The 18,993-nt window shown below is 47.2% G+C and overlaps 2 protein-coding genes across 5 annotated transcripts in view; one reads left to right on the top strand and one right to left on the bottom strand.

The window, feature by feature from the left end:
* The window catches only part of LOC137649971 (peflin-like), a 44,452-nt gene extending 41,870 nt beyond the window's left edge, over positions 1–2,582 (bottom strand). The window contains exon 1 of one of the 3 annotated variants that reach the window (XM_068382958.1): positions 2,307–2,582. In XM_068382958.1, the coding sequence (XP_068239059.1) occupies positions 2,307–2,312 (6 nt within the window). In that variant the 5' untranslated portion in view covers positions 2,313–2,582. The remainder of the gene's footprint in view (positions 1–2,306) is intronic. The other 2 variants (XM_068382959.1, XM_068382961.1) reach the window with 2 other exon arrangements.
* Positions 2,583–4,709: 2,127 nt separating this feature from the next.
* Positions 4,710–18,993, top strand: part of LOC137649970 (mediator of RNA polymerase II transcription subunit 30-like) — a 128,962-nt gene continuing 114,678 nt past the window's right edge. Inside the window, exon 1 of one of the 2 annotated variants that reach the window (XM_068382956.1) lies at positions 4,710–4,853. The gene's annotated coding sequence lies outside the window, so the exon portion shown is untranslated. The remainder of the gene's footprint in view (positions 4,854–18,993) is intronic. The other variant, XM_068382957.1, reaches the window with a different exon arrangement.

Below are 18,993 nucleotides of genomic sequence, written 5' to 3'. Positions count from 1 at the left end.
ATCACGAGCTGGAGACTACCTTCAAAGTGTCCGTAGTGACCACCTGCAAAGTGTCCGTAGTTGAAGCATCTGCAGGGGGGAGTGTGACCACTTACCTGTCTGTATGGGTACTGGCATACTATCATACTCTGTCTTGGTAGAGCAGGTTGAAGATCGTGAATGCTCTGCCTTTGAGGGTAGAGGTCTTGGCAATCCCCTGACGAGATCGCAGCCTGCTGCATTCCTGTGCGCTGCTGCGTGGTCACATACTGCTGATGGTTGCGTGAAGAGATGTGCTCGCTGGGCGGACTGCTGCTATAAACCCGTGTCGCTGCGCGTTGCTGAACGATTGCGACTTGACGAGCTCTCACAAGCGGAAACTGGATTGTGTACAGAAGCGCCTGGTTTCAGCCATCGCTGAAATAATACTCCTTTGTAAAGAGTGTAAGATTTGTAAATAGTGCCGGAACAAAAATCAAAGTATAACAAGCTCCATTTGACAAAAGAAGGACTGATGATGTATTGGCTTTCTAGAAGTTCAAGATTCTTTTTTGTTTTCAAAGAGCTATGAGAGCAAGAATTGGTTAATATATGAATTTTTAGCGAAACTAGAATGAGTTATACGAAACTGACGAGTGCTGGCTAGTTTGACATTTTTCTCAGTATGACTAATGGGGACTGGTGCATAACAACTTCCGAACTGATTGATTACACTGTGAACACTACAGTATTTCATTTCTAAGTGCATTGTTTACTTTTGGAAGGCTGGTTATGAGTTGCAGCGTGTGTGTTGTTTGCATTCGCTTTTGCCAGCTGTTCTGATTTTTTGTACAACGTAATCATTATCTGGCTTTTTTTTAACCAAGAGCTTCCATATATGTATACACAATTTCTCAGATATTGTTCAACAACAGCAATTTTTTTCCCCCACCCTCCCCCCTTCAGTCCTAGCATGACTACCATTATATGAAGATGTTTCCAAGAGAAAAGTACAATTTATTTTGAAATTTGTTGTAATTTCATCTATTTCAGTAATTGAGCATGTCAAAAACGCTCTCAGTTCAGTATATAGCTATTGTGAAAATATATAACTTCTCGCCGAAATAATGACCCATGGGGATGGCGCGCACAGCACATCCTTTTACCCCCTACCAGGAACAGAATACCAGTGATGTGTTTATTTTGCGATTGTAGCAAGCCACAGCAGTGCAAAAACCTGTTAGAGGGACGTGATGTAAATCATAGATAATTATGATACTTTAATTTCCAGCCCACATACATGAAAAAATAGTTTTCTAACTGCTTTTCTTGTGTTTAGTATGCATTTCTGCAAAGCACTTGTTTTAGTTCTGCCTTACCCAAAAACCCGGCTTCACACAGTGATCCCCTTAATTGTTTTTGTAAGGAGGGGGGTACAAAAACTTACGAATTGATGGTTTGCCCCGAACATGCAAGATTCATAAATGGATAAAACACAAGATAGAGTAGGAAAAGTATATGGTTTGTGTATTTGGCTAGAAATTAAAGCATCACATATTTACCCATGGATTTGACAATTAACCCAGATTACGCTTAATGATTCTCTACATAATGTATAAAAAAAAAAAAAATCTTGGGGTGTATGTATGATAGCGGCCACCTGTATGTATTATTATGACTAACTTAGAATACGGCAGTGTAAGGGGATTGCAGGGGGGCGTTAGCCTCCCCATTAGGTATGTAGGTAAGGACACGGCTTGTAGGTTAGGTTAGGGGGGGGGAAGTTCAGGTTAGTTGATGTCCATTTTTAGTCAACACATGAGGAACTGCCCGCTGTTATACAAAGGCTCCCAAATCTTTTGGATTCTTCAGGGGTTTTCCGGGTGTGACTGACAGGACCAGGACAACACCTCTAAAATTGGTGAAATTACAGTTGAGGACGTAGAAACGGGAGTTTTTCAGTGTACAACAGCATATTTGTAATTAGGAAAGCTTTTCCCGCCCTGAACTATATCATTAAAGTTAAGTATGCCTAGTCTGTGGGACTGGGTTATTATTAGCCCACAGAACAAATTACTCGAATGTCTCCATAGACTGTCATAATACCTAACTAATCGGGTAATTGGCCGTTATCAAAGAAATTAACACGTAGAATAAGATTGCTGTATCCCCAAAATCAGAAAACTGTCATTCAAAGAAAAAAATATCTCATGCAAAGCACACCCTGGTCGTACTAGACCTGGGCAAGGCCTAAATTTAACGTAGCCTAAATCTTTTATATTTAGCTATAACTTCGGTCTTATATCTTTTATATTCAACTATAACTTCGGTCTTATATATATACTCACGCTCATGTTGAGATGAAAATAGTATTCTTCGGCAGCAGACGAGAAGATCTCTTCAATAAAGTTTTATTGTGTCAATGTAGTTTAATATGAGTCACGAATTCGTAGTGTTTCTTTCCCGGATCTTGATATTCTTCTTTTATTTTAGTATGGGATCTAATTTTCATTCATGAAACGAGTGTTCTTCCCTGTAAGTATTTGAGTAAAAAGTAAACTTCACTTATATTAACTGTAACGGACAAAATATGGCTATTAGTCTGAAGGATTTTGCATTATATAGGGTCAGGCAAAATGATCTGACATTCGTGAACGCCTTCGACAGTGTGTGGACACTAATGGATCCCATTTGACTGATTTAATTTTTAAAACATAATGGAACAGAATGGCATTAGATATACTTTTATAAAATAAAAACACTTTTTTGTTTCTTTACTTTATTTGCCTCTTATTAAACCTACACATGTGACAGATCATTTTGCCTGACCCTGTATATAAGGTGTGTTATTTTAGTATGGATCTAATTTTCATTCATGAAACAAGTGTTCTTCCCTGTAAATATATGAAAAGTAAACTTCGCTTATATCAAATATAACTAACACAATATAGATATTAGTATGATGATTTTGGCAATTATATATCAGGTGTATAATAGTAACTGGCTTAGTATCATGGTGTTAGAGTCGCCGAGACGCCGACATGCTTATATTTCGTACGTCATCCTCAATAATAACAAAAAAATGTCTTGTACAGACTCATAATTTTTGTCAAATTGTTGAATAGCTAATGGGGTATATATAAATTTTCCATTTTGATGGTTTACACGATAACCTGAAAATAAAAGATGACTTGAAAACAAACGGAAATGATAATAATGACAATAACTGTAGAAGGTACCTGCACGAAATGCCTATATCGATAAAATTTTCAATTAAACCATTACCATAGAAATTTGTGTTTTAAAGATAATTATATCTTATTTTAAGATATTGATTTTGATCCAGTATTTGATTTTGAAATGAATGACAAAGATATAGCATCCATTAACTGTCCAGCAGGAACAACAGAAATGAGATTGAAGGAAAAATAAGACAGGGAACTATATATAGACCTAAGATATGCAATATGACTCACAAAGTGAATAGCATTATTGGTGAGGAATATTGAAATTGAGTCCGTGATATTTTAAGATGGCATGTGTCTCACAGGAAGGAAAGGAGTAGAATGTGCTGTGATAAGTAATTGCCATAGGTTGAAGATATTAAATACGTTTACAATATTTAAAAATCTAAAAAATCCGATGTATTAATAATTAACAAAGGAAAGAAAAAGAGATTAAAACAAAAATGAAGAATGGTTCAGTAAGTAAGCCTATAGTTAGGGGGTATAAGTATCTGGGAGAATGGTATATACTGAGAAAGGAAGCAAATGATTGAGTATCAATGATAAAAAAGGGCAGGCCATACATATGATCCAAGAAATAAGAAATTATGTTAGGCAGGAGAAAATTAGGTAAAATGGCATTGGAAGTGAGAAAGAAAATTTATAAATAGTAGTTTGTACCAACAATATTTGCTAATTTAGAAACATGTCGTGAAATTGGAGATAAAGATATGAAATATCTGTAAAACCTTAAATTCAGGGTTATAAGAGATATGTAGGAACAACCAGCAAGTAATCCATTCTGGAGTATCATTGCAGAAACGGGAAAATTACCAGTGTCTTGCAGAATAGAATAAAAAAAAAGTAATGCTCTTTCATAACATATAAACTCAGATGAAAAGAGACTAATCAGAGAGATTACCGAAGATCAACAATGAAGACCCTGTGGAAAGTGCAGGAGTAGTAGCATTGAAGAAATTTATTCAAAAAATGGAATGGAGAAAGGAAAAATTTGAGGAAAGAATCCGAAAAAAAATTGAAAAATAAATAGAGGAAACTAATAAAGAAAAGAAGTTGGTGAAAAATAAGAGATTCAAAGAACGAAATGGCCCTCAGCTTTATATCAGGTAAATAGATGAGGATAAGGCAATCCTTATAATGAAGGCAAGGTTAACTATTATCAAACAAAAAGCAAATTTCAGGGGGAAATACACAGATGAAGTGTGTGACAAATGCAAAGAAGGTAATATAGAACATACATTTTTATTCCCAAAATTAAGACAGTCAAAGGAACAAGATATAAACGTAGGAAAATCTTAACAGGGAGCTGGCTGTATACTTAAGTAGGTCAATGCATCTGGAAGAAGAGTTTAAGAATCCCATACTTTTCACAATGGGTTGCCAATTTCAAAACTGATAACAAGGTATCTGAATTGGTTTTAAGGTAGAATGGGATAAAATTAAAGATTAAGATTTTTATTAAGAATTTGTTTGTACAGTATCAAGTAGAAGCTTAGAGAAGCTTTGCACTTACCTATTAAATGATAGAGTGGCCGCAAACTTAATTTGCGGCGTTAACGTTTAGGCATCAGGACTTCAGAATCAGGAGGTTATTGTAAGTTTTCTTGCTTGGAACTTAACTAACTGCCAACTATTACTACGCAATATAACGTAAGCATACTAATAAATATATTTATAGCTTTCTTTGGGCCAGCTTTAACCTATCGAATGTAGCTTACTATTCTAAAGTTCGTAAATATCCTTATCTAATTAGCTCTGGTAGGGCTGAAGCCATATCTAGAAGTAAAGGATTTTACTTGACTGGAGTACAGTACTTTGATGATGGAATACCTTACTGTAGTATAATAGGGGTGTATGTATGATAGCTACCACCTGTATGTATGATAACGACTGACCAAAAATACGACAGTGTAAGTGGGGTTGCAAGGGGGCATTAGCCCCCCCCCCCCATTAGGTAAGTAGGTAAGGACGGCTAGTCGTTTAGGTTAGGGCTGGGGGGAGTTTAAGTTAGTTTGTGTCCATTTTTTTATGCACGCTGGAGGAACTGGATGTTGATATGCAAAGGCTCCGTATACTATTTTAATGGTGTACTCTACTGCAGTACAATATTTTGATGATATACATTAAGGGAAATAAGTATTGTATATGGTGACGGAAATTCCCCGTAACACCCTTATTTTCAACCCAATCACTAAGTAAACGGCAGTGTAATGGGTAACACCCCCCTTAGGTAAGTAGGTAAGGACACGGCTAGTAGGTTAGGTTAGGTGGGGAAATTTAGGTTAGGTGGTGTTCTTTGCACGTGGAAGGTCCTGTCCATTGTTATATGGAGGCTCCTAAGTTTTTTTGAAGTGTATTGGACGAGATAAAGTAGGAACTGCATCTGAAAACTTCGATACAATGGTGCAAAAGGGGTTTTCAAAAGGAGGCCCTCCCATAAGTAAGGATACGGCTCGTGTGCAAAAATAAGATGTAATTATTTGTACGCCTGATAAGATGTTTGGCTTAAACCAGTATTTATTCAAGTTATAGACTTTAAAATTTTTTGATTTTATGTATGAGGGGCCTTTGTAGTTGGTTGGGACGGACTGGGTATAAGATTTCAAAAGTTGATACTGAAAAACCATATTTTTGAAATGAAAACAAATACTAGAACAACCCCTAATCTAGGAGCTATATCCTTACTTATGGAAGGGGGCTGGCTACGCCCATTTTAGACCTTTGTATCCTTACGTTGGCTTAAGACTAACTCTCAACTGTACATTTATTGTACATTTAAAGCAATTTTAATCAGCATATTTCAATAGATCATTACTGATACATTCGTTTATCTCTCATAATCGTCAATCGCTAGGTACAGTACAGTATTTAAATTCTAAGTTTGTATAATTAATTTGTTCCGTAACTGAATACAAACCACGCTATTTACATGGGGTAATTACTTTGGCGACAGCCGATGACGAGCCATAAAGTTTTAACGAGGGTTTCCTACCCCACCGCTAGTTAGCGGGGGGTAGGGAGGGGTAGCTAGCTACCCCTCCCCCCTCACACACACCGGTGATTGACCCTCTTTACTTTTGGCTCGGAGAGAGACAGACCTGTCAGCGCTCTCCTCTCTTTTGACTGCCATAATTTTTGTCTGCTTTTTCTTTCAGTGTTTGTGTGTGAAGTTGGCCTCTACTCTCCTTATGCGCACTTTCCCTGGACTTCCCGGCCGCCCTTGTGGGACCTTTATGTCAGCCGTGGAAACGGATCCTCACTCCTTATGCCCCCAGTGTAGGAGCCAACGGTGTGATAGTTCTAATTTGTGCATTGAGTGTAGGGAGTGGTCTACCTCCCAGTGGGAGAGGTTTGCCCGGCGACGTAAGAAGAAGGCTAAGAGGGATATTTCTCCTTCCGAGGTTTCTCGGAAGAGAGAAAATCCTAAGTCTTCTTCTTCCGCCGCCCATTCCTCCTCCGAAGCTCCCTCTCGGGTGGCCTCTTCCGAGAGGCCGGCGAAAGGTAGCGTAGACCGTAATATTGATGTCATTAACCGATCTCGTGGTGAGGGAGAGGTCGTTGCCTACCATAGCGAGGCGGCTGCCCCTCCCCCCTCGGAGGAGGTATTTGTTTCTAACAATGACCTTTGTTCCGTAACCGAAATACAAACCACGCTATTTACATTGGGTTTACCTTTTAGCGCAGCTGAAATGGTGAGCCATTAGAATTTAACGAGGGTGTATTACCCCCGTGCTGGTTAGCGGGGGGGGTAGGGGAGTGGTAGCTAGCTACCCCTCCCCCCCCCCTCACACACAGGTGAATGCCTACTTTCACTTTTGGCTCGGACTGGGACAGACGTCTCTGTCTTGGTCCTCGCTTGGCAGCCATTGTTTGTTTTGTCTTTACTTAATCACTTACTTTTCTTTTACTCAATATATATGTAAACATGTTTTCATGTTTGTATATATATTTGAGTATAGAAATCAGTAAGTTTCCTTTTCAGAGTTGTGTGTGTAGTGTACGATATCTCCGTGGAGTCCTCGGCAGTTAGGCCACCACGGCGTAATTTTATGGGTTGCGATCGAGTTTGACTTCGGTCTTTCTCTCTCTCTCTCTCTGGAGGTCGTTCACCCTTTTACTACGTTTTACTACGCCCCTTGTAGCTTCCTTCCCGTGTGGGGGGGTTGCTACGCCGTACGTTTTGTCTCAATTAGTTTATGAATCTAATTGTAGTTGTTGATTTTTCAGCTTGTAGAACGATTCCTTTCGGGGTTTTCGTTCTTTCTTTAGTGTGCATTCATTTTTAAATTACATAATTACATAGTTTCATAATTATAATTGTTATAATTCTGTTTTGGTTACAGCCCTCCTTCCGTTGTGTAAGTGGTTGTGAGGGCACGTGCCTGTTGTGTAATTCTTATTTCCTTTCTCTCGGGATTCCTCTTCGGAGCCTTCCCGGGCGAATGAATGTGTACTAATGATTTTTGTTTTATTTCTTTACAGTTACCGATCTAGTTCGTTTCTGTAATATGGCAACAGTGTTAGCTGTCTTGTTGAGGCCTGGGGATTCGGCTGTTGCGGCCTCCCCTTTGGATTTTCGTCAGGGGCGTGTCTCCTACTGGAAGTACTCCCGTGACGATTGACAGCCCTCCAGTTCATTTTAGAACTCTCAGGAGGCTTGCCTCCTTGGGTGGGTAACTTTCCTTCCGAGGGAAGTTTTTTCCTGTCCAGGCTTGAGTTTTCCCCTTTTGGGGGGTTCTTCTCTTGCCTTTTTAAATATTAAACTTAGCCGGTGAATATATAATAGCTGACGTCTCGGACGGCTCGACAGAAACCAAAAACTCGCGAGCGATCGCCATGAAGGTTGCGGGTGTGACCACCAGCGCCGACTATCGGCCAGATACCGCATATACTTGTCAACATCTCCAGTTCTTCTCTGTCGGTCTTATCGACAAGTTGATTCCGCTCGCTGATGACCTTGAGTTTTCGTCCTTTTTGGTGAAGTACTTTATTTTGGTTGTTTTTTAGCTTTCGCTGTGACGGGTGTTTTTTCTTCAATTAAAACTCTTGAAACCCTTTTTTGGCTAGTGTTTATTATTGATGACTTTGGATTTGTTTTGGATTTTCTCTGATTGTTCAATATGGCTGACCCTTCTCCTATCCCTGGACCTAAATTTCGCAAGTGTAATGCGAGGGATTGTAACAAACGTCTTCCCAAGGCCTCTCTCGACCCACATACCGTTTGTTCTAATTGCCGGGGTAAATCCTGCCAATTAGGAGATCGGTGTGATGAGTGCGTGGTCTTGTCGGAATTCGACTGGCTTGAATATGATAAATATACTCGTAAGCTGGAGAGAGATAGGGTGAGGAGAAGCTCCTCTAGGTCGTTGGAATTTTCCTCCTCCCATGCCCCTGAACCTAATCCTTCCCTTGTAGTAGTTGTTCCTGAACCCCCTACTAGCACTCATGAACCGTCCATGCGGGATATGTTTCTTGCGATTCAAGCTTTAGGCGAAAAATTTTGAGTCCTTAGCATCGGACCGTAACCAACTCATGTCAGATGTGAAGTTATTGAAGTGTCAGAGTGGTAAATCAGAAAATCGTAGTGATAAAGTGATAAGTGCGCAAAGTGTATTTAGTGTTGCGACCGAGGGTTCGTCTGTTCGTGCTTGTCGCTCCCCTAGTCCGAGACCTCTTTCAGGCTCCCCTGCACCAGGGAGAAGTAATGTCGTAGGACTTAAGGGGACGAGAGGCTTTAACCAACGTACAGACGTTCCCTCTTTTGTATCGGACGTTTCTCGTCAAGATCGCCCTTACCATAAGACGGGTGAGGCTGTGTTCTCCTCGTCATCCGAAGACTTTTCGCAAAAGAAACCTTGGCGCAAGGTTTCTAGACCCTTGAAGCGAAAGTCAGTCCCTTCAGGACAGGTCCAGCGTCCTGGCTGTAGCCATTGGGACAGCTCTGACCCTTTGCAGTCGTCGGAAGACGGTTCGCCTATTAAACGCAAGCGTAACACGGGGTCCGAGGGTCGCGGTAAAGGCAATGTTTTGCCAACACAGACGTTACCGTCGTCTCGGCCCGTTCCGACTCCCGTTGATCCTAAATGGGTTGTCCTGCGGGACATGCAGACTAAGCTTGCCTCCCTTATGGAGGAGTATGACGTTGAGCAGGTTCACGATGATCCTTCGCTTTCGAGTTGCCGTTACGCTGAACGAGACTCTGGCCGTCAGCCGCCCAAACGAGTATTTACTCGTCCGTTTGACGTTAGTGCTGACGTTTCTTGTACTTTGAAACGTGATGTCAGTAGTTTTTCACGTCAGTCACGTGACATGGATCCTCCCTCGCTGCAGTCTCGTGTTGACTTTCAGCCGCTGCCGCAGTCTCGTGTTGACGTTCAGCCGCTGCCGCAGTCTCGTGTTGACGTTCAGCCGCTGTCGCCGCAGCCCCGACCTGACGTTCTCCGACCGGCTCAGTTGCCTCGACTTGACGTTGAGCGTCAATCACCGCAGTCGAAGGTGGTTTTGCCTGCTCAGTCTATGCAGTCAAGGCAGTTCCGACGTGACGTCGAGCGTCAATCAACTTCAGTTGTTGTTATTGGTCAGTCACAAGGATTTCAGTCCTTTCAGCAGCGGCGTGACGTCGCTTCCTCTACTGCTACTGCTGCTCCTTTGCTTGTTGACATTGCCTGTCAAGCGTTGCCGCCGCGGCAGGTCTCTCCTTTTCATGAGACTCGGCAATTGTCGGACGAGGTTCCTTCAGATGAGGAAGTTGCTGATCCTCCTCCTACTGATATTCCTTTGGGGACTTTGTCAGACGGAGAGGAGCCTAAAGCTGCTCAGCCCTCTATGGACTTTAAAAAAATCATGCTGATTTTTAAGGATCTTTTTCCGGACCATTTTGTAACTGCTGCTCCTCGTTCGCCTCCGTCAGAGTTTACGCTAGGCCTAGCTACTTCGAAGCCTTCGTTTACTAAGCTAGTGCTCTCTCGCTCTTCTAAGAGAGCTTTACGTTTGCTAGGCGACTGGTTGAACACCAGGAGGAGTTTGGGGAAGACAGCCTTTGCTTTCCCTCCTTTTAAACTGGCTTCTAGAGCGAGCGTCTGGTATGACACGGGAGAAGTTCTCGGCTTGGGAGTTCCTGCCTCTGCCCAGGGAGACTTCTCAAGCCTCGTAGACTCTCCCCGTCGCCTGGCCATGAGAGGCTCTAAAGTTTACTGGTCCTTCTCGGACCTTGACCATCTCCTCAAAGGGGTTTACAGGGCCTTCGAGGTTTTTAACTTCTTAGATTGGTCGCTAGGAGCCTTAAGCAGGAAGATCTCGTCGGCCGACCGTGATGTTTCCGTGCTTATTATGTCCTGCATGGACAAAGCCATCCGTGATGGCTCTAATGAGCTCGCCGCTACCTTTACGGCTGGAGTCCTGAAGAAGAGGGAGACTCTTTGCTCGTTCCTTTCAGCAGAAGTAACTCCCTGCCAAAGGTCGGAGCTTCTCTTTGCCCCGTTGTCATCTGCCTTGTTTCCTCAGCAGTTGATCAAGGATATTGCGGCTTCTCTGGTGCAGAAGGATACCCACGACCTGATGGCTACGTCTGCTCGCAAGACTGCTCCTTCATCGTCTTATGTCGTAAGACCCAAGATCGATACCCCAGCAACGAGGTTTATCCCGCCCTTTCGTGGCAGAGCCCCCAGTAGGGGAGGCGCTCATGCCGACAGTAAAAGAGGCAAGAGGAGAGGATCCAAGTCCTCCCGTGGCAGAGTCTGACTGCCCACGTCCTCAGACAGCGGTAGGGGCCAGACTGAACAACTTCTGGCAGGCCTGGGAGAAGAGGGGTGCAGACCGAGAGTCTGTGTTGTTGCTCAAGGAGGGGTACAAAATACCTTTTGTACGCAGACCTCCTCTAGTAACAGTTCCTTTAGACCTCTCTCCCAGGTATCGAGAGGAGTCAAGGAGACAAGCTCTACATCAGCAGGTGTCTCAGTTGCTAGAGAAGGGAGCGGTGGTGAAAGTCTCGGACCTTCAATCACCGGGATTTTACAACCGTCTCTTCCTAGTCCCAAAGCATACAGGAGGTTTGAGGCCAGTGCTGGATGTCAGTGCGCTCAACGTTTTTGTTGTAAAAACAAAATTTACGATGGAGACCACGAAGTCCGTCCTAGCAGCGGTCAGAGAGGGAGACTGGATGGTCTCTCTCGACCTGCAGGATGCGTACTTCCACATTCCTATACACCCGGATTCTCAACCGTATCTAAGGTTTGTATACAAGAATGTGGTGTACCAGTTCCGAGCACTGTGCTTCGGCCTCAGCCCTGCTCCTCTTGTGTTTACGAGGCTCATGAGGAATGTGTCAAAATTTCTTCATTTATCGGGAATTCGAGCCTCCCTGTACCTGGACGACTGGCTACTCAGAGCGTCGTCCCGTCATCGCTGTCTGCAGGACCTTCAATGGACGTTGGATCTTGCAAAGGAGTTGGGACTGTTAGTGAACTTAGAAAAGTCTCAACTGAATCCCTCCCAGACGATTCTCTATTTGGGGATGGAGATTCGCAGTCTAGCTTTTCGGGCTTTTCCGTCTGCCACCAGGATAGATCAAGCCTTGCTCAAAGTCCGCCTCATGCTGAGAAAAGACCGTTGCTCAGTGAGAAGTTGGATGAGCCTCCTAGGGACTCTGTCATCCCTGGAACAATTTATCTCACTAGGGAGACTTCACCTTCGCCCTCTCCAGTTCCATCTAGACTCCCATTGGAACAAGGGCAAGACTTTGGAAGCTGTTTCAATTCCGATCTCCGAGCCAGTAAAAACGTGCCTGAACTGGTGGGACAGCAGCATAAGTCTTCGGGAGGGTCTGTCCCTGGCGGTCAAGAACCCAAACCACGTGTTATTCTCAGACGCGTCGGATTTGGGTTGGGGAGCGACTCTGGACGGTCTGGAATGTTCGGGTCTTTGGACGTCGGATCAGAGGAGCCTGCACATCAACTGCAAGGAGCTGTTGGCTGTTCGCTTGGCCTTGACGAGTTTCGAGAGTCTTCTACGAAACAAAGTGGTAGAAGTGAATTCGGACAACACCACAGCCTTGGCGTACATCTCCAAGCAAGGAGGCACTCACTCCCACACACTGTTCGTCATCGCAAGGGACCTCCTCATCTGGTCAAAAGATCGAGGCATCTCACTGTTGACAAGATTCATCCAGGGGGAATTGAACGTCTTGGCGGACTGTCTCAGTCGGAGGGGTCAGGTGATCCCCACAGAATGGACCCTCCACAAGGACGTGTGCAAGAGTCTTTGGATGACTTGGGGTCAACCCACCATAGACCTCTTTGCGACCTCGTTGACCAAAAGGCTCCCGACCTATTGCTCTCCAGTCCCAGATCCAGAGGTGGCCCACATAGATGCTTTTCTGCTGGACTGGTCTCACCTGGACGCGTACGCATTCCCGCCGTTCAAGATCATCAACAGGGTACTGCAGAAGTTCGCCTCTCACGAAGGGACAAGGTTGACGTTGGTTGCTCCCCTCTGGCCCGCGAGAGAGTGGTTCACAGAGGTACTTCAATGGCTGGTAGACGTTCCAAGGAGTCTGCCTTTAAGGATGGATCTCTTACGGCAGCCCCTCGTAAGGAGTCTTCATCAAAGCCTCCCCGCGCTTCGTCTGACTGCCTTCAGACTATCGAAAGACTCTCAAGAGCTCGAGGATTTTCGAAGGAGGCAGCCAGAGCGATCGCGAGGGCTAGGAGAACATCTACCATCAAGGTCTACCAGTCGAAGTGGGAGGTCTTTAGAGATTGGTGCAAGTCATCATCCATTTCCTCTTCCAGTACCTCTGTAGCCCAAATTGCAGACTTTCTCCTGCATCTGAGAAATGTTCGCTCCCTCTCTGCTCCCACTATTAAAGGCTAAAGGAGCATGTTGGCTTCTGTGTTCAGACATAGAGGCTTGGATCTGTCCAATAATAAAGATCTCCAAGATCTCCTTAAGTCCTTCGAGACCTCTAAGGAGCGTCGTATGTCAACTCCTGGTTGGAACTTAGACGTGGTCCTAAGGTTCCTAATGTCCGACAGGTTTGAGCCATTGCATTCAGCCTCCCTGAAGGATCTCACCCTCAAGACGCTTTTTTTGGTGTGCTTGGCTTCGGCTAAAAGGGTCAGTGAGATCCATGCCTTTAGTAAAAACATCGGCTTCTCTACAGATAAAGCCACATGTTCGCTTCAGCTTGGTTTCTTGGCCAAAAATGAACTGCCTTCTCGTCCTTGGCCTAAATCTTTTGATATACCTTGCCTATCAGAGATCGTAGGCAACGAGGTTGAAAGAGTACTGTGCCCAGTTAGAGCTCTTAAGTTTTATTTAGCTCGTACCAGATCTTTACGAGGTGGGTCTGAGGCCTTATGGTGCTCCGTTAAGAAGCCCTCATTGCCTATGTCTAAAAATGCTTTATCGTATTTTATTAGATTTTTAATCCGAGAGGCACATTCTCACTTAAGTGAAAAAGATCGTTGTTTACTTAAGGTCAAGACGCACGAAGTAAGAGCGATAGCAACTTCCGTGGCTTTTAAGCAAAACAGATCTCTGCGAAGTATTATGGACGCGACCTTTTGGAGGAGCAAGTCGGTGTTCGCTTCATTTTACTTAAAAGACGTCCAGACTCTTTATGAGGACTGCTACACACTGGGTCCATTCGTTGCAGCGAGTGCAGTAGTGGGTGAGGGTTCTACCACTACATTCCCTTAATCCCAATATCCTTTTAATCTTCTCTTGAAATGTTTTTAATCTTGTCTTGGGTTGTACGGAAGACTGAGAAGTCTTTCGCATCCTTTTTGATTTGGCGGGTGGTCAAATGTCGTTTCTTGAGAGCGCCCAGATTAAGGGTTTTGATGAGGTCCTGTTGTATGGGTGGTCGCCCTGGATATAACAGCTCCTGGGAGTCTTTCAGCATCCTGAGAGGATGGCTGGGCTTCGTGAGGAAAGCGGACTAATAAGGCAGAGTAATCGTCAGAGTCAGCTTCCTTACCAGGTACCTATATTTAATTGGGTTTTGTTATGATATAATTGTCAAAAACTCATGAGCATATACGCCTTTATTGTATTAATACTGGTCTCTACCCACCACCATGGGTGTGAATCAGCTATTATATATTCACCGGCTAAGTTTAATATTTAAAAATGATATTTTGATTATAAAATAAATTTTTGAATATACTTACCCGGTGAATATATAAATTAAAGGCCCTCCCTTCCTCCCCGATAGAGACCCAGCGGAATGAGAAGAACTGGAGATGTTGACAAGTATATGCGGTATCTGGCCGATAGTTGGCGCTGGTGGTCACGCCCGCAACCTTCATGGCTATCGCTCGCGAGTTTTTGGTTTCTGTCGAACCGTCCGAGACATCAGCTATTATATATTCACCGGGTAAGTATATTCAAAAATTTATTTTATAATCAAAATATCATTTTTTTCGTGCGACTATGCTCTTGGTGCTGAGCGGTCACACCTGCAGTTTCGCTCAAGGGGCTGGGCAACTGCAGGAGCCCCTCTTCGGAGGATTGCTCCTTTTAGGTCACTGGCTGACCAGTCTCTTCTACGAAGTGTTTCTCTTTCGTTCGCGAGAGAGTACACTCATAGATACTCCTCTTCGGAGGATTCTTCTGCTGCTGTTGCTGTTGGCCTCCTTCGCTGTAAGGCTCACCGTCCGTCTCGCCGTAAGGGCCTCTCATCTCCCTATAAGGGTGCTAAGAGGCTCCTTTTTGAATCTCCGTTTGCAGCCTACAACTTCTCCTTCTTGATCTTCCGCTCTGGTGCAGATGGACAGCAGTCTGACCTCGTCTTCCGACGGGCAACGGTCTTCCCGACGGACAACGGTCTTCCCGACGGACAACGGTCCTCCGACGGACATCAGTCTCCCGGCGGACAGGCAACGGTCTTCCGACGGACATCTGTCTCCCGACGGACATCTGTCTCCCGACGGACAACGATCCCTTCGGGGCAAAGGGTTGCCTCCCACGGGGGTTTTTCCCTTGCGTGTCAGGGTTCCCCTGCGCGCCCTTCTGCTGTGTTCTCTCCTGCTCCTGCTCAGTGTTAGCGCACAGGCGCTCTCCTGCTCATCAGCGCTTCCTGATCGCCAGCGCTCTCCTGTTCGCCAGCGCTCTCCTGTTCGCCAGCGCTCTCCTGTTCGCCAGCGCTCTCCTGTTCGTCAGCGCTCTCATGATGATCATCTCTGCTGTTCCTGTTGGTTCCTGTTACGCGCCCTGTGCGCCCACGTTCGCCCTCGCGATCTAGAACTTTGGTTCAGGTCTGGGTCAAAGACTCTTCTTCTATGCGCAGGCTTCCACGCGTTGCCTTCTGCTCGTCAGCGATCATCAGCTCGCCAGCGACCTTAGACGCGTCAACGTTCACCTGCTCGCCAGCGATCTCCTACGCGTCAACGATCGCCATCGATCTGCCACGCGTGTCAGTTCCCCTAGCTCTCGCCTGCTGTGGACCACGATCTCCTGTAGCTGAGTCTTGCCGTAGATCTTCCTCCTGCTCGCCAGCGCTCACCTTTTCTTCTGTCCTTCTGTGCGCCAGCTTTCTTCATTTGCCAGCGCACATCTGCGCGCCCTTCTTTGCCACGCACCAATGGGCGCCAACGGTTTTCTGACCGTCTAGGATCGCCTGATTAACAGCTGGCTTCAGCACTCACCTTCCTGATGCACCTGCGCGCCTTCTGTTAGCGCGATGCGCGCTAACCATCACTGGTCTCTCTCGCGTTGGCAATCGCCTAAGCACCCGCGCGATTCTTCATCTGCTCGCTAGCGTTTTGTTAACGCACCACCGCTCGCCAACGCGCCGTCGCGCCATCGCTTGCCGACGCTCCATCGCTTGCCAACGCTCCATCGCTTGCCAACGCTCCGTCACTCTCCTGCGGGCTATCGCCTCACAGAACGCGCCATCGCTCGTCAACGCGCCATCGGTCTCCCGACCGCCTGTGCTCACCCGCACGCCCACGTGCCTGCTCGGCCACATGCCCACGTGCCTGCTCGGCCACATGCCCACGTTCCTGCGCGACCGCACGCCCACGTGCCTGCACGTCTATGCTCATGGGCGACCGCGCATATGCTCTCCAATGTTCGCCCGCGCGCGAACCAACGGTATTCCATCGCGCGAACGGACGGTTTCCGTCGCGCGAACGGACGGTTTCCGTCGCGCGGACGGACGGCGTTCCGTCGCGCGAACCGACGGCGTTCCGTCGCGCGAACCGACGGCGTTCCGTCGCGCGAACCGACGGCGTTCCGTCGCGCGAACCGACGGCGTTCCGTCGCGCGAACCGACGGCGTTCCGTCGCGCGAACCGACGGCGTTCCGTCGCGCGAACCGACGGCGTTCCGTCGCGCGAACCGACGGCGTTCCGACGGCGTTCCGTCGCGCGAACCGACGGCGTTCCGTCGCGCGAACCGACGGCGTTCCGTCGCGCGAACCGACGGCGTTCCGTCGCGCGAACCGACGGCGTTCCGTCGCGCGAACCGACGGCGTTCCGTCGCGCGAACCGACGGCGTTCCGTCGCGCGAACCGACGGCGTTCCGTCGCGCGAACCGACGGCGTTCCGTCGCGCGAACCGACGGCGTTCCGTCGCGCGAACCGACGGCGTTCCGTCGCGCGAACCGACGCCGTTCCGTCGCGCGAACCGACGGCGTTCCGTCGCGCGAACCGACGGCGTTCCGTCGCGCGAACCGACGGGGTTCCGTCGCGCGAACCGACAGTGTTTCTTCGCACGAATGTCGGCTTAATTCTTGCAGTATCCATTGCTCGCCTATGGGTTATCGCTCGCCGACCACCAGCTCTCGCCCTTCCTACCACGCTCGCCCTCCTTCTGCGCTCCTTCGCTCACCTTCGTTTGCGTTCCTGCGTGACCGCGCATGGGCGCTTCCACGTTCGCCCACGCGCAAATCATTGATTTACCATCGCGCGAGCTCCAGGGCGATTGCGACCACGATTCCCATTGGGGTTTTCGCAGCATGGCCAGCCTGGCGAGTTCTTCTGGAGCGTATTTCCAGAACAAGGCCTCATCCCGTAAACGCAGACCATGGCACATGCAAGAATAAGAAGAATCTTCAGGGAGGTCTGAGCAACACTCCTCTTTCCAGAACCTGGGTTAGCCCTTCCCCGTCATTCCCTGGAAGGATTTTTGGCGGGGGGCTTTCCGTTCGAGATTTCTCCATCGGCTAAGGGGTGACTGCTTACCCCTTCCTCTTCTCCATCTCGTGTAAGGGGCTTACCAGGTCCTTTCCCTCTTCGGTTACGGCCCGAGTTTTGGTTCAAGGAAGCTACAGGAAGGTCATGGGTACTTTCCTCCTCCCGGGCTCAGGCACCTTGGCGTTTCGTCGTTAAGTATCTAACTTGCGGGCAAGCTCGATGTTGGACCATCTGGACGCGCTGACCGAGGGTTTCCTTTCGGGTGTCTCATCCGTGGATGTCGACAACCTCAGACACCCTTCCATCCTTGAGAAGAGTTTGTTTGTGCCCAAGGACAGAGACATAGACAGCGGCTGTGCGGAGGAAGTCGACTTCCGTTTTCACTCCTCCAAGGCGCTTTCTTCCAGACTCTGCAGGGCTCCAGCGCCTTTTTCTTTCAACCACGTCGGCCTAAGTTATCGGCTACGACAACTAAGACAAGGTGTCCAATTGCAGTTTCCTGTCAGGAACAGATGGCACGGGAGGCTCCCCCGGGGGGGGCATAGTCCTAAAGGGAGCTGCAGAGTTCACGAACTCTAGGATTGCCCCGCCCCCCCTTGCAGGTTTCACGCTGAGAGGATGCCTAAGGTTACTCATCCGGATGACAGCTTCCCGATGCCCATTCCCGCACGATCTGTGTGATCAGCCAAGGATATCGCGCCTGCCGTCTCTGTCAGCGAATTCAGTGTCTCTGAACCTCTAGGCCATAGGGTCGGCAAGAGTTTGCCCGTTTGGGCAGAAAGATCCATTCCTTAGGAGAAGGTCCTCCATAGGATCATCGACGGCTTCACCCCCGGCTTCTTCAGTCGATCCTTTCTTTTAAGGAAGTATCTGAGACGGGAGTTCCGTAGTCGACCTCTCAGCCCTGATCAAGTTTGTCGAACAAACTTCGTCCAGCGTGGAACAGCAGAATCGATCAGACTGGTAACGAGGCGACAGGACTCCTTAAACCCTGGATCGGAAGGACGGGTACTTTCAGTTTCCATTCCATCCATCTTCCAAGAAGCTCGTGGAATTCAGCCTAGACTGCAGGTATTCCTGCTTAAGATGCAGTGTGGCGATCCCGCCGTGGCATCGCAGGTTTTTTTCCCCAGAGAACTCTCCCTGCTTTCCTCATGGCCGCTCAGGTGCAGGCTTCCGCCTCCTTCGCTTTTTGGAGGTCTGGTCAACTCCGGTAGGCTCGGGTTCGACCTTCTTCAGCGCCGGGACAAGCTTCCGGATGCTTACCATGAGCGGGGGTTCCTGGTTTTTGCTAGGAGCCTTCTCTTCTTCTGCCTCAACATCTGGAGTATCTGGCCATGATATTGAGTCAACGGCCTTACCACGTTGGAAACCCCGCTTCTTGTCCGTCCAGCGAGGTTAAGCAACGTCGGTTCTGGTCGGTACTTAGATGGGCGACCACCTGGGGATGCCAGATTCTGTTGCCACCTCCTCCGAGCCTTCCCTTCAGTTGACTGTGGCAAGGCTGAGGAGAGTCGCAGTACCTGTTCTCAGTCAAGCAGAGCTTTCAGCCCTACCTTGGAACGTTTCCTAGTTCTCCTTTCCTCATTGACCCTTCTATAGTTCCGAACGGTCGCCTCAGGATAAGTTCCATGTGGGGCGGTCCAAGTTCCGG

Source organism: Palaemon carinicauda, chromosome 11 (assembly GCF_036898095.1).
Source record: "Palaemon carinicauda isolate YSFRI2023 chromosome 11, ASM3689809v2, whole genome shotgun sequence".
Classification (NCBI taxonomy): Eukaryota; Metazoa; Arthropoda; class Malacostraca; order Decapoda; family Palaemonidae; genus Palaemon; species Palaemon carinicauda.
The sequence above is the reverse complement of the archived record's forward strand: the minus strand, read 5'-3'. Positions and strand labels throughout refer to the sequence as shown.